Raw genomic sequence first — 14779 nt, 5'->3', positions numbered from 1 at the left:
TTTTCTTAGCCATGTGTCTTTTCTACATAACAACATTCTTTTTTGCCACATTAATTACAGCAGGTTGTAATTACTTTCAGCATTCATGTGGTTTTTACTGTTGCTAAGTACCATACTTTAAGTCTGCAACAGATAATAAATGAGATATTTTGACTTTGTTCTTCTGTCCTAGATGAAAAGGGTGCCCCAATGGTGAGTCCTGATGGAATACCTTTGTTTGGACATGGCAGATTTAGTAAGCCTGTAGCAAGTGCACAAGATAAACCTATAATAAGTCTTGGAGGGAAACCTCTGATTGGTCTGGAAATGATTAAGAAAACAACCACTCCCTCAACTACAACTACAACACTCCCAACAACCACCACAACAACTACTACAACCACCACCACAACTACTACAACTACCACTCCTGAACCAACTACAACTGAACCTCCCACTGAGAAACCACCCCCAACCTGTCCTCCAGGCACCTATGCACAGTATGATGATGAAGGCAACTTGCTCTTAGGGTTCGATGGCCTGCCAGAATGCAATGCAGAAGGTAACTTCTTTTTTGTTGTTTGAACTTGTTTGATCTTGGTACTTGCATAAATGTAAAGCAGAAAGGAATCTGCCTCTGAAGATTTTGGTCCTAATGAAAAAGTAAGAAGCTGAAATTAGAGCAGCTAGAGAAGGGTTTGCATATTAAATGGTTTTCCACTAGAAAATGTTAGCTTGCCCCAAAGCTGAAGTTTATCATGGAAATATGTTGATTTCGGAAAAACATTCGCCTTCTATTGAATCCAGTCTTTTCACATATGTTTGCACATATGCACAAACATAGGCAGCGGTTCTGTGGCTGAAGCAGCCACCTAGAATCAAGTCCTCACTCCAAGCCAGGGAAGGACCCAAAAGAGTCTCTACAGCTTATCTGTTTTGCATCCATTTCTCACAGTAAGTTCTGAAAAGTCTCTCTTTTGAGCTATAATGGGATGAATGTTCAAAAAATGGGATTTTTGTTATCTTGCCAGACCTCAGAGGTAGAGATTTTCAAGCAGAAATGCAGCACAGTATGGATGAACTTGGGGAAAGACAACCTTGGCTCTGCACAGATAATGCAAAGATTTGTATATTAATTTATTTCTCATCTAAAGGTAAAAAATGATGTTGCTAGATGCCATTGTTTCTCTCATGCAGTTATACAAGCTCAGGATGTTGTGCAAATCAAAAATCCAAAGTAAACTTACATAAATTCACTGGAGTTGTGGAGTGTTGAGCCTGTTCTTACCAGGTTTTATCCTTTCATCACCAGAATGTTACATTGAAAATCAGTTAGCTACTTATTTTATGAAACTAGATCAAGGAGCACCATGGCAGTCCTTATTCTTTCCACTTATAGGTAGTCCCCAGCTCAGTCTATCCAGGGGCAACAGAAGCATGGCTCTAACATAAAGAAAGAGTTTGCAGTCAGACATCTACCATCTGGAGTAGCTAGTTTCAATGGGTAACTAAGCCCATTTACCTTCTCTTATACACCTGTGTCTCTGAAGCCAAAGTACATTTACTAGTAGGTCATGTAACCATGGCCTGGAAGTCTGAACTATCACATTGAAGAGTAAAGAAGATATGGAAAGATATGGCTTCAGCAAATAGTAGTGAGTGTAAAGACAGCAGCTTTGGAAAGGATCTGAGAAGACAGAAAATTTCCTTACCAATTACACTGGGTAAGTAATAAGTTAGATATATTATTGCCTTGTACAGATGGAATTAAAATAATTTATAGTATTAATGTATATCTAATATTTAGCCCCATGGTTGTCTGTGTCATTAAATCTTTCTTTGAAGATTTTTGGTTTTCCTTTTGGTACTTTCTCCGCTGTTATGTATTTACGAAAGTGTTACAAATATTGCTGTACATGGTTAGCCTGGTATTTTCTAAGTTGCCTAAATGGGACTATAATTTTTGGTTGTGTTAGTGTACCTCCCATTGCTGCCACTTGTGCTGTTTGATACATGAAGGACCTCTTCTGACAATATATATTATAAGAACAATAACATTTTGTGAAGCATAGCTAAATCTGTGCAGCTAAATCTGAGAAAAGGCTCCAGAAGCTGACCAATACAAATTATTTTTAGGAGAGGTGTGGGTTGTGGAGTTTTCTTGTGAATTTATGAACATGTAAAAACATTCTGTTTGGCGTTTCTGTGATTCTGTGTATTTTGGAGTTTTTATTTTGCCTTCTACCAGGTAGCTTGATGATGCTTTGAACTTTGTTAGAGCCATGAATGAGAAAAAGTATTTTTGTACAGATTGTGTGTTCAGTGAGAATGACTCTCAAAGTCACTCCTAAACTGTCTGACATTTCAACAGTAAGTCTGCAGATGGATTGAGGTGTACAAGTACAAGATGATGTTGGATTTCCGCTCCTTACATAACTTGAGCAACCTAACAAGTATGAAAGTTTGTCTGAAGAGTGATTATTAGGATTTTCTAGCATCTTTTTTCTTTTTTTCCCTTCATCCTAGTGGCCAGCAGTTTATGAATGCAGCAAGACAACCTGCCTGTTCACAGAGGAGCTTCCTTGGAAAGAAAGCATGATGATAGTATTTACTTAATGATTGCTGTTTGTTTGTTTAACAAGTGCTGTATCTGTTTCAAGAGGGATAAACAACTACTACTTGAACTATCAAAACATTTCATGCTGCTCTCCATTGACAGTTTCCAAATCATATTTCTGCTTTGTCTTTCCTTTTAATCTGCATCTGGAACACGCTCCAGTTCATTTAATGAAATGCTTATTCTTCCAAAGCTTGTTATTTTGTTTCTAAGAGCTTTACTCCTAAACAGCCAGAGTCTGCAAGTGCCAAAAAACACCGCCACATGTTCTACTTAAGCTTTGGCAAATTCTCTTACTCTCTGGCAGAATTTTTGCTTAACCCAGCAGAATTTATTATCAACTTTTCACTAGATTCAAAAGTCTTGAACTTTCAGGAAGGGGACTGACCACACTGGAGTGATTTGCCAGTGAAATTAGTTAGTTTTTTTGTGATCTCACATGGAATAAAAGTGGAACCTCAACCATTTGCTTTGTGTGATAAAAATCAAGTGGTGGCTGAGCAGTCTGCTGTCTTCACAGATGGCAAAAGACCACAGCAAACAAGACTTAGCCTTACTTGGCACAGGTAGGGTTAAATGAAAAGATCCAGCACGGGTGCTTGGAGCAAGCAGGACAAATGCAGCTGGTTTATGGGGAGAAAATAATAGTGACAGGTCTTTTAGGTACTACCCCATCCTCTTCATTCCACAGCTAATGCAACAAAATACAGAAAGTGAAGTAGAATAGGCTGCACAGACACAAAAATAGAAAATAGAATTCAGCATAAATAAATACATGAATATATATAATGAGTATATGAATGAAAGCTGATTAGCTAATAGGTGTGTGAATGAGTTGAAATCTACCATACAAAATACTTCAAATTTCTAGCTTATCTGAGCCTTCTGATGACTCTGATGGGGTCAAAGAAGATCTGCAGAATTCCACAGAAAATCTAATTTGTAAGGTGTCTTTCAAGTGGCTGATCTTCTGAAGAGTGCGACCTAAACATGTCTTAGAAAATATCAGAATTGCTATGAAAGTCTGGCAAGAATTAACCAATTTCCTATGTTTTTGTAGCTTATATTGGAATTAAAATTATTGCTGTATTATTCATTTTTAAAAGAAACTTCATGTAGTAGAAAAAATCCGTCATTTTTTACAATAATTGTTGGTTTTAAATTTTAAAAAAGCAATGCAAAATGTATCATTTGAATTTGTAATTTATTTAATGTTTGCAGTTGAAAAATTCCAATATTCATAGTACTGGCCTAGTGAAAATCACATTTCTTTTTCTCATATCAAGTGCTGTATGAACTTTCCTAATTTAGCAGTTACCTTGAGGTCATTGCTGCCTGTCTTCTCTGTTTGCATATTGCCCTCCCCTCAAACTCAATGTTTCACTGAAGACTTCTGATTTTACCTGCTGTGAATTTCGACATCGCACTTCTGATTTCTTTGCACAGCTTTTCATGGCTGAGCCTTGTGTACTCAGAATACTGTGGAGAAATTCCTCCAAGCATGCTGGAAAGCCTTCAGAATTCACAAGTTGAGCTACCTGGCAGTTGGTGTATCAGGTGTTGGATACCTCATGTGCAGAGACATTAAGATGATTCACGTGAGCGGGAATTTAGGAAGCATTAGCATTAGCCTTTGGTTTGAATTGGAGGGTTTTGATGTGCACCTCCCAGTCATCTCTACTTGCCATGCTTCTATATGTATTATGGGGCAATCTCTGTGTAAACAATTTCTATTCCTTTTGGGTGAAACCAAGGCAGAAGCAGTACTTCAGAATTACATGTATATGCCCTAACATACATGTCTGGATCAGACTAGAGCAAGTGCAGAGGAGATCTGGGTGCTGGACACTGGGACACCCAGCACAAATTGCATCATTGCACAAATTCATATCTTTTGGACTGCATTGATATGGATCTGTGAATTGCTTAATTTTTTTTATACCTTGCAAAAAATATTTGAATTGAAATTTTCAGTTGTTTGAATTGCTTTGAATTTTTTTTTTTAAATATGAATTTCTTATATTTGCAACTCTTGAGACTATAGAATATTTTTAAATCCTGACATGAGTGCTATGTGGTTGTAGATAGTCTGCCTTTACTCCAAGAGCCCTGGGGCCCAGGGCAGAGCCCCTGGAAGGTTTATTGCTTTCAGTTTTCAGTAGCAGCTCTCAAACCATTTTCCTTCAGCAGAACTCCTGGCTGTTGCAGTTAACTATTCATCTGTTATTCTAAATATGCGGAATGGACTGTCACTGTGTTATCTGGCAAACTTGGTGATTGTCTTATTTCTTTATAAATCAACCAGATAAATATTTTTATTTTAAACTTTATTATGATATTTTAATAGGAAGGTGAGGATGAGACAATTGAATTTTATAACTTTTTTTTTTTCTTTTTCCTGCAGTAGATACATTCTCAGGACTGGATTCAGAAGTGACAGCAACTCCAGAGGCATATGTGATATACGATGATGGTACAGTTTAACTATAAGTATCTATTGCAAATGACACATTTTGGGTTGCTGGCTTTTCCCCTCTTCTTTCTTTGAAATTGAGTTTGCATGGCAGATCGATGCACATGCTCAGCACTTAAGCAAGCAATGGTGAGCTGGAAAAATTTTCCATAGTTTTGCATCATACATGAAGGACAGTGGTGCAAATGCAACTGTTAATGGACATGAGGTTCCTCTTCTCTCAGTCCTGCCACATAACAGGAACCTATTCTGGAAATAAATTACATTCAGAGCTGGTTCATACACTCACTGCTAGACATTCTCTGGTACAACATCTAGTCCAAAATCACTGAATTGTTTTAAAATAGAAAATCAAAATACTGTTTGAGTCCTGGAAACACGTGTTTTTTTTTAGCACTAGAGTCCCAGTGAATTATGAATCCAGTGTTATGAATATTTTCTTGTCTTTTTTGATGTGTAGTCTGCATTTAGACTATAAAATCTTTTCACACTGAATGAGATCACCTAGGCATAAAATAATTAGTCTGCTGAATCCTTGTAGAATTTAAATTATAGAGATTTGCAAACAGATAAAAGGAGAAGAGGGAAACATTTTTGCAGTTATGTTCATGCCACCTTGGTCCTATAAGTCAGGACACACGAAGCTTAACAGGTAGCTTCAAGTCTTAACATTTAATTATCGATTTACAGAAGGAAGGGAAATAATAAATTACTGGGACTAATATGCATTGTACACCACCGCTGGTTTCTGATGTTCTGCTGCTTTTATTTCTCATATTCCAGCTCTTACACCCACATATTAAAGCAGATAAGTACAGGCCTCTGCTGAACTCAAACCTTTTAGTATCAGTAGTATAATTTGTGGCTCTAGAATAAAAAAGTTTTTCTTTTGATGGATGTGGTCCTGGAAATTTAAGTCAAACCAACTAGTCAAAAAAAGCACTGAAAAAGAGTGTAGCAGCTGAGAGAAAAATGGCTGAGAGTTTTGTACTTTTATTCCAGAAGCTTCATACTGAGGCTGACATTTAGAATTTAACGAGGAGAAAATGAATTAAAAACTGCACGAGTTTCCTTACATCCCCACATCCTCAGCATGCAGGTCTTCTTCTGGGGCTCCCTGTAGGGGCAGGTCACCTACAGGAGACTGCAGCAATTTTAGGAAAAGTGATCAGATGAGTTTTCATAGCCCATATGAGGACATGGCAGGGATGTCAAATGCTTCTTTCCCTTCAATTTCTGTGTCAGTCTAGTAGCATGGTAGCTTTTCAAAGAGCACTGGATTTAATGGTACTGAATATCAAGTACAGCTGAATATCAGGAGGTTCATATGTGCCAATTTGCGTGCCCTTAACGGGACTGCAAATGGCAAGTACAAGACACCGTGTCTGTAAGTTATTGAAGGATTTAAAAGCAGTAGGAAACAACTCTAAGATTTTAGGTTAGTAATATGGAGGTTGCTTAAAAAGCTGTGGCTGTGAATTCAATTACTGTGCTGTCTTCTTTTAGGCGTAGTAAGAGGAGATGGCAGATAAAGCGGATTCAGAATATAGATTATATAAAAATATAGAATATACATTTGTTTACTGTCACCCTTTTTACCTGTGTGAATGAGGTCCTAGTCAGCAATGGCATTAGTTTGCTAAGGCTTTGTGCAGTTTAGTGGAAACACTTGCGACACTGAAGTATGATTAACTGTGACTTAGAGGCCCACAAGAAATGTGCAGTAGCTATAGTAGGATACACAGCACTTCTTTGGGATTGTGGCTGGTCATGTAAATGTTTTCCTTCTTATAACTAAGCCAAAACAGTGTGAAATGTTGTGAATGTCAAAACAGGCTAACATTTTCATTTTGTGTTTCCTTTGAAGATTATGAGTTTTTCGAGAGCACTTTGCTACCGACCACCACTACTGTCACTACCACTACCACCACAACAGCAGAATCAGAAATTGTCTATCCAGAGACTAGTGTTGTTGGTACTGGCCCTGTATCAGAATATGACATTGCTGGGAAGAAACGGTTCACTGGTAAGGATATACTTTGTATTATGTAGCTTGCTGCTACTGCTGCAATTCTTGTTCTAGGAAGATCAGCCATTAAGCCGAGGCTATTTCATGAATATGAATAACAGACTAGTGTGGGGTCCTTGTAATGACTGATACCAGGGAAACCTAAACAACAGTTCTTTGCTCATTGCTTTGCTGTTTGCACGTTTGCATGTGGACTCACTCCAATACTGTTGAAGCAGTGCAAACCTTTCTCAACTCTTATAATGTAAGTACTCTGCTTTATATTCTGCATCATGTTCAGTTTACTTGAAGTCAATGAGAAAGTAAGAGTATCTGCTTTGCTGCTCCAATAAGCTCAGCTGCATCACTTTAAATTCACACCAGTAGAGCATGCAGTACAAGTCTCCACATAGATGTGAGTCATCCTCTGGAGGACCTAGTTCTTTTCACTGCCCTATGTAACGCCTGTGATTTCGCCACGTACATCAAAGGTGTGTTTCATTTAGGACATATGGGGAAAGTCAATAAGTGAATGACATTTGAATATGACCTTTCCAAAAAGTAAAGCCTGCAGACGTAAATTTGACTTTGCTATTTCTTTGCTCTGCAGAAAGAACATAGGGAATGAACCCACAGTATGCTGGCAAGAAGAGTGAGCATTGCTCTAGCATATGTGAGCCATTCAAGTGTGTAGATAGGCATTGCTGCTCTCATCTCAGAACAGCTCTGCTTCTTTGTCAGAGAAACAGCTTGAGATCAGACTAGAGGGATTTTGAGGTGCTAGGGCATTGTATTCCAGCCTCCAGCCAAGACTGCTTGACCCCTAGCACTCTTTTGCAAATGTCTGAGCTTTCAAATGAGATCTGGTCTTGTGCTAGCTTGCCTGGTGTTTCAGATGTGAGTTCAGGAGATGGAGAGTCATCTTTGAATCATGTCTTGCTTTCCATTCCAACATCTGCAAGCTTCACGTGTTTTATAGCAGAGCTCTGCTGCTGGAGTGAAATATTTGTTTTTATATTTGCCAAGACTTTTTCCAGTGCATCTTCAGTTTTGCTGTCCAAACAATTTCATGATGTTTCTGTTCAGCTCTCTCACTGACAGTGCTTCTTGATTCATTTAGCTAGAGGGGCTAAAATTAGCTTCATTGCAAGATCTGGAAAAAATTCCTAAGGGCATGAAATCCAATAAGGTAAACCAAGAAACATTAGTTTATGAGCATTTAAAGGCACCAGGGAAAAATATTACCATTTCAATGGTTTTTTTTTTTATTGCAACTGAATAAACATTTCCAAAAGCAAGTGTTATAGTCCTTATTTTGAATGTTATAGTGACATTTAAATAAGTAACAAGATGGTCTAATCTATTTACAGAGCCAAAGTGAAATTCCAGTCAATATAAGTATTCTAAAATTAGAGCTTACAGGTCATGTTCCTGGACGGTGGAGACTCATGACTCCCAGTCCTTTAATACCCAGGGGATCACTCTGTTAATTGCTTTAAGTGTTCAGACTTCACTTTGGAATTATTATTCTTGTTCATCCTGTTGTTTCAGCCTAGTTTCAGAATGTTTGAATAGGACCTGGTGAAGTCTTAGATACTTAGGTCCTGGCAGGGTCTGTTCCCATGTGTAAAATGCCAAGAATCTGTGTGATGTTTCCACCCAACATCCCAGAATAGCTGTAGGTAGTGTGCAGAGGTTCTTGCAGCCAGACTGCTCTCCTCTGTCTCTTGCGGTAAAAATGGACCTCCTCTCTTTAGGTAATTAGGTACAGTTGTGAATGTGGGGTTGCCCTAAATGTTGGCATCCCACTTTCCCCTGCTTATGAATCGAACTGAGCAGGAGCCATGCTTTGTTGCTGCAGTAGTTTCTGATTACAAAGACCAGTAAGTGTTTCTTGCATATCTGCCTGGTGCAGATGACTTCTGTATGGAGAGAGATAACATGCATGAGAAGATTCCTGGCTGCCAGGCAAGGGCAAGGCTATAATCTAAAGCTGTTGGGATTTCTACACTGCTTGTTTACCTAGAGACCACCAAAATCTTAGCTTTCCTTTCTAAATTCCTTTGGTAATTTAAGTTTGGTAAGTGCAAGAGTCTGGTCTGAGGGGCGTAAGCTAAGGAAAGGCTAAAGAGAGCACAAGCAGCACTAATCATTTCTCTACCACGATATATATTTATGTTGTTCCTTTAGGTCAGATTTACTGCCATAGCACAGTGAAGTCTACAGAACTTGGCTGAGACCAGTGCAGGAATTGTCACCTTAAAGTACAAAGAAATGTGTAGAGCTTGGACAGCCAGAGTTGCCCAAGTCAGATTGGCTAGGTAGGGTAAGCAGAAATGAAGGAAGCCACTAGAGCCATGAAAGTGGTGATAAAAGGTTTGGAGCTTCTGATATGTGAGGAGAAGTTAAGAGAGCTGGGGCTCTTCAATGTGAAGAAGAGAAGACTGTGTGGAACCTTGCCAATGTGCATAAATAGCTGATGGGGACTGTAAAAATGAGAGAGCCAGGCTTTACTCATTTGGTGCCCACTGAAAAGAGAAAGCAATGGGCACAAACTGAAACATAGGAAATTCTGGTGTGATCCCAAGCTGGCCGACAGTGGTCCTTGTCTATTAGTCAGAGCTGTAGGAATCACACAGGGTATTGTCAGCCTGCCTGTTACTCTGAAATCTATGAAGTGCTAACTAAATGTCACCCTTCCTGTCTCTTCCAGCACCTTACGTGACCTATCTAAATAAAGATCCAGCAGCCCCCTGCTCCTTGACAGAGGCCCTGGAGCACTTCCAAGTGGAAAGCCTTGATGAGATCATCCCTAATGACCTTAAAGAGAAAGACACACATCCCCTCAAAGCCCCTCACAACATCACTGTTGTGGCAGTAGAAGGCTGTCACTCCTTTGTCATCGTGGACTGGGCCAAGCCTGCTCGAGGAGACATGGTAACAGGTACTGGAGAGCTGGTGTCTCCAGCACATGGGTAGGCTGGGCTGTTCTCCTGAGGGGGGAAGATTTTGCTGAAAGAGACCATTTTTATCAAATTGAGCCAACTGCTCATGAAATTCTCTCTGTATTAACAGTTCTCTGAGGGAGGTGAGCTGCTTTCTTAGCGGTGAGAAAGGTCCTTTTGTCATCCTTCAGTGCCAGAGTTATCCGTTCATGCCGGTCCAGATATTTCAGATTTTGGCTCCGCTTCTGTGGCAGCAGTTCTGAAGGCATTACTTCTCACCAGTGCAGTGTCTGTGATAGCACTTAGTTTGACTGACTACTTCTGCTCCTGGGTAGCACTCTCAGCACCACTGCAAGCACTTCCCACATTTGCCTTTGGAGCATCTTTCACATTTGCATTCAGTCTCCTCTGAGCTAAGGCAACCTCAGACCTTTAAAGAGCCACATAAAAGCACAAACTGACTTCAAAAATGAATCTCAAAACTTGTTAGAAAACACTGAAATAAATAAATTACTGAAATATTTTTAGAAGAAAATCAAAGCCTATTTGCCATTGGACCCAGAATATCTGAAGTAAGTCATGGAAAAGGCCTTGACTTTGGTGCTACCACTTCTGTGGATGGCAGCAGTGGCAAGGAGATGGGAACTAGCAGAGACAAAGCGGTAATAACGGTTTGTAAGGAATCGGGCTGCACCTGAACAGGCCACGTGGTGTCTATCCTACAGCACTTAATTCTTCAAAGCTGTAGATCCAGTACCTCACAGAGCACAGTTTGTCTAAAAATAAAAAAAAATTAGACACCACAGTGTTGAAGTGGAGAATATCATTTATATATCATAGAATCACCACTGTTGGAAAAGACCTCCAAGATCATCCAGTCCAACCATCCACCACCACCACCATTTTCCCACTAAATCACATCCCTTAGCACAACATCTATACAGTTCTCATGTTTCTGCGTAGTCAGTGTCTAACTTAAAGCAGCGGATAGGTTGAATTTGTCATCTTTTTGTCTTCAGTGTCTTTTAAATCAGTAATTACATATTGGTACCATTCTGTAATACAGTGCACTGTCGTTATTGGCTAATGACAGGAAATTCTTGTAGCCTGGAAGTTCCAGGAGAGCTAGGCATTAACTCACAAATTCAAAGATGCTTACATTCCTTCTAACTCATGAAATTTAACATGGCACCTAAGCTTGGGATACTACTTAAGTTTAAAATCCTCCCAGCTTTTTGTCTTTCCTTTTTACAGGCTATCTGGTGTACAGTGCATCCTACGATGACTTTTTAAAAAACAAGTGGTCAACTAGGACTGCAGGTACTACTCATCTGCCAATTGAGAACCTGAAGCCAAACACACGGTAAGAATTTGATCCATTCTTTTCATTTCTAGAAGGAAAGTAAAACAAATTTGATTATTTACAAACTTCTTTTTTCTTGGCCTTAGTATAAATATCTATGCCTGATATAGATTGTACTCATTCTATTTGGCAGAAAATTGTTTTGTAAATCTCACAGCAGTTTATGTGACGTATTTACCATGTTAATCCTAGAATAGATGACTGTGTGTACAAGTATATATGTTTGTGTATATAAAAACACTTACCAGTAAGAAAAAATATAATTTAAAAACTTTGTGTTCTATTCATATGCATAATTGAATCAAATTTTGTGGGAAGAGTGTATTAAAGTATACTCTTGTTGTAATGTAATGTGGCCATTCCAACATACCAATGTACTCAAAATTTAGTAGCTATGGGGTGGTGGGAAAAGGTGCCAGCTCTCTGTGGCCCGGTTTTGCTGTCTGCTTACATCAGTTGTGTCAGTAGAGGAGGCTTCACGGTAAAAGAGGCCATGACACTTGCGTAGAAGTCAGTTTGGCAGGAGCTGTAGCTCTTTATCTTGCAAAAAATCTCACAGAATATGCAAAGCAAGAGTGCTTGCTGTGCATGATGTTGGAATAGTTTATGGTGATTGGGTGGGAAGTGAATGGGCACAGACGGAACATGTTAAAATCACTGATTTTGACAGATATATAGTGTCTCTCAATCCCGTTCTCTCAAATTCTGAGTCTGAAAGACTTCTGTTGTTGCTGTTTGCTACATGATGATTCTTCACTTTATGATGACTACAGTCCCTTAAGCACTGGTGTCATGTGCTGCTCGTGTATTTGATAGTATGGGAGATGCACTGGGGTTGAACCTGGTGACTAGCATGCCTCACTTGATGAGAAAGTATAAATCAGACCAGTCATTCCTAGAACAGCCACAGCAGCACAGAAGAGAGAAACAGTGTTCCTTAAAGGATATTTTTGTTCCAAAATGGCTTATGTATGAGAGTTAAAAGCAGTTGAGAGTAAGGTTTTACATCCCACTTATTTTAACTGCTGTATAACTTCTCATATTATTCAAGGTTCTGGGTAATTGCTAAAACTATAAACCTCAACTTGGAAAACGTAGAAGAGTTATCTGAACATTCATCTGAACAATTAATTAACTTATTTAGGAAAAGCCAGTGCAGTATAGTGTTCGGGTCTCAAAAGTGAGTTGGCATATTTTTTCTGACCATGGCACAGTGCTTTTCAGAGTGATTTTGCCCAGCTATTGTCGATTCTCTTATTGTAGCTCTCAGGAACAATATTAAGGTACAAGATTCCTTGTCAGCAGTAGAGTAATGCTGAGCAGGAACCAGCTGTGAAATGTGCTGTAAAGAGTTTGCAATATCCTTGTTGTCTGTTGCAGGAATGTGTTGAAGAAATAAGGGTCTATCTAAATTGCTTAAATATGTTACACCTATATTAATGATTATTTATCTAGAAGTTTTAATTAAGTCCTTATGAAATGTGCATGGTGCATTAAAGAAGGATTATTTGTACAGCAGATAACTACAACTGGATGTTCTGCATCTGCTAGTGCCCTTATTATAAAATGTCATTGTTATAAAAATATTGAAGAAGGTGTGGGGCACAGTTTACCTCTGGATTTCACCTGTTAGAACAAGACAGATGACATCTCAGATGACTTAAACTCTGTTCCTAGATAGTGAGAGAAGCAGATGCAGACCTTCCTGCCTTTGTGTGTACATCTTCATTCTACGAGGACATCACTTCCTTAAACTTCTCTCTTCTTGCCTCTAGTACCTGCCTCCACCCCCCAGACTCCTTTACGTCCACAGCCCTTTTCCTTTTTACCAGTTTTCCATAGTTTCTCTCCCACTCCCCTACTCTTACTATGCCTTGTGCAGGCCAGGAAGGCACTGCCCTTGTGCCCCAGCTTCCCCTATGAAAGATCTTCCATCATTTATTTCTCTGGCCTTTCCACTTTCTAGCCCCAGCTCCTCGTCCTATTAATGTCTTTCATTCAAGCCTCCTTCTCCTGCTGTCCTCAGAACAGTATCAAATGTCTACTATAGGTCTTTCTTGTGCCCAAAACCTCAAAGGTTTTCTGTCACCTAAATGAGCAATTGCAGTGAAAATCCCATGGAGCCCCAGCCATACTCTGAGCAGAGGAATCAGTGGGAATTGAGCTGCCAGGCAGCAATATGTCTGCTGAGACGTATGTGAACTCCAGGCTTCAGAAGATTAAAGTAGTAGAATGAATTTTTATAGAAACAGCAAGGTTTTTGCATATCCACAAATATACTGACTCCTTTGTTGAATATGAAAGCTTTTTCAAAGCAGAGAGATTCAAACAAAATCCATTTGTTATTTCTGAAGAGCAGGGTAATCCATTGGCCTCTGTTGTATACTCTATGAAAGAAAGAAAGGCGTTGTGTGGGATCTGTGGTGGAGAAGTAGGGTTCTTTACAAGAGAAAATTTGTGCATATCAGCCAGTCTCATTCACATTCTCCACATCCACAGGCTGAATTGACTGCATATTTTTAGTCTTAAAAATAACTCCCTAACCATTGGGAAAGAACTCCATCCTAATTAAGAAAACATGGCGTGGTATCTGAAATTGGTCTAAAAATGTTGTGTTTGCTTTAGGAATGCATAGTGCGAGATATCTCTGATTAAGTCAGATTGCTGTATGCAGATGCTATGGATTGGTGGGTGTTCCTTGCAAGGTTATTGGTGGTACAATCTGTGGTGCACACAGAAGACCAGAAAGGGGTTAGTATTGTGTCAGAAGTCAGCTCTAGAGAAGACTTGAAGCTGTCAACATGTCCTGGAAAATGTCTGCCTTGTGTTCAGTTTTTACAAACAAAACTGAAGTCTAAATTTAGCCCACGCAATAAGCTTTCTTTGGAGGCCTGGCCTGGTGTCCAGTTGAGAATAGAAGTTTTTCCCATTTGCAAAACACTGGTCAGCTTTGGTGGGTACAGGAATTGCTTCCTCATGACATAGGAATATAGGTGCTAATATTACTTTAAACCTTAAATCTTTAAAGTGGCAATCTTGACAATATCCCTTTCCTAATCTTAATTCTCCACCATCACAGAAGAAGGGCAGTGATAAGGGCTGGAGAGCATCCACTCACCACTAAATCCAAACTCTTTCAGTCACATTATTCTCTTCATAAACATTTCAAACTCCTTCTTGAATATGGCTAGGCTTTTCTCTGTGTTTCTGCAGGATAGCCGTGGCAATGCCTTACAGAAGGAATTAGGTAGCTGTCTGATGTCAACAACATCTTTTGCTGCTTTATCTTCAAACCTTTCGTTTCTACATGGTTTCTATTCCCTTCACAGCTTTTTTGACTCCAGAATGTCTGCTACCACTTCTGGTGTTGTGCAGAGCATATTGCAGGAGGCTC

At 39.3% G+C, this 14779-nt stretch overlaps 1 protein-coding gene across 1 annotated transcript in view; it reads left to right on the top strand.

The window, feature by feature from the left end:
* The window catches only part of FNDC1 (fibronectin type III domain containing 1), a 65082-nt gene that overhangs the window by 38323 nt on the left and 11980 nt on the right, over positions 1-14779 (top strand). Inside the window, exons 11-15 of the mRNA XM_085216956.1 lie at positions 173-541; positions 5001-5069; positions 6937-7095; positions 9791-10021; positions 11277-11385. Coding sequence (XP_085073082.1) covers positions 173-541; positions 5001-5069; positions 6937-7095; positions 9791-10021; positions 11277-11385 — 937 coding nt within the window. The remainder of the gene's footprint in view (positions 1-172; positions 542-5000; positions 5070-6936; positions 7096-9790; positions 10022-11276; positions 11386-14779) is intronic.

Source organism: Meleagris gallopavo, chromosome 2 (assembly GCF_905368555.1).
Source record: "Meleagris gallopavo chromosome 2, MGAL_WU_HG_1.1, whole genome shotgun sequence".
Taxonomy (NCBI): Eukaryota; Metazoa; Chordata; class Aves; order Galliformes; family Phasianidae; genus Meleagris; species Meleagris gallopavo.
Note: the sequence above shows the minus strand (reverse complement) of the source record. Positions and strands in the feature narration are given on the sequence as shown.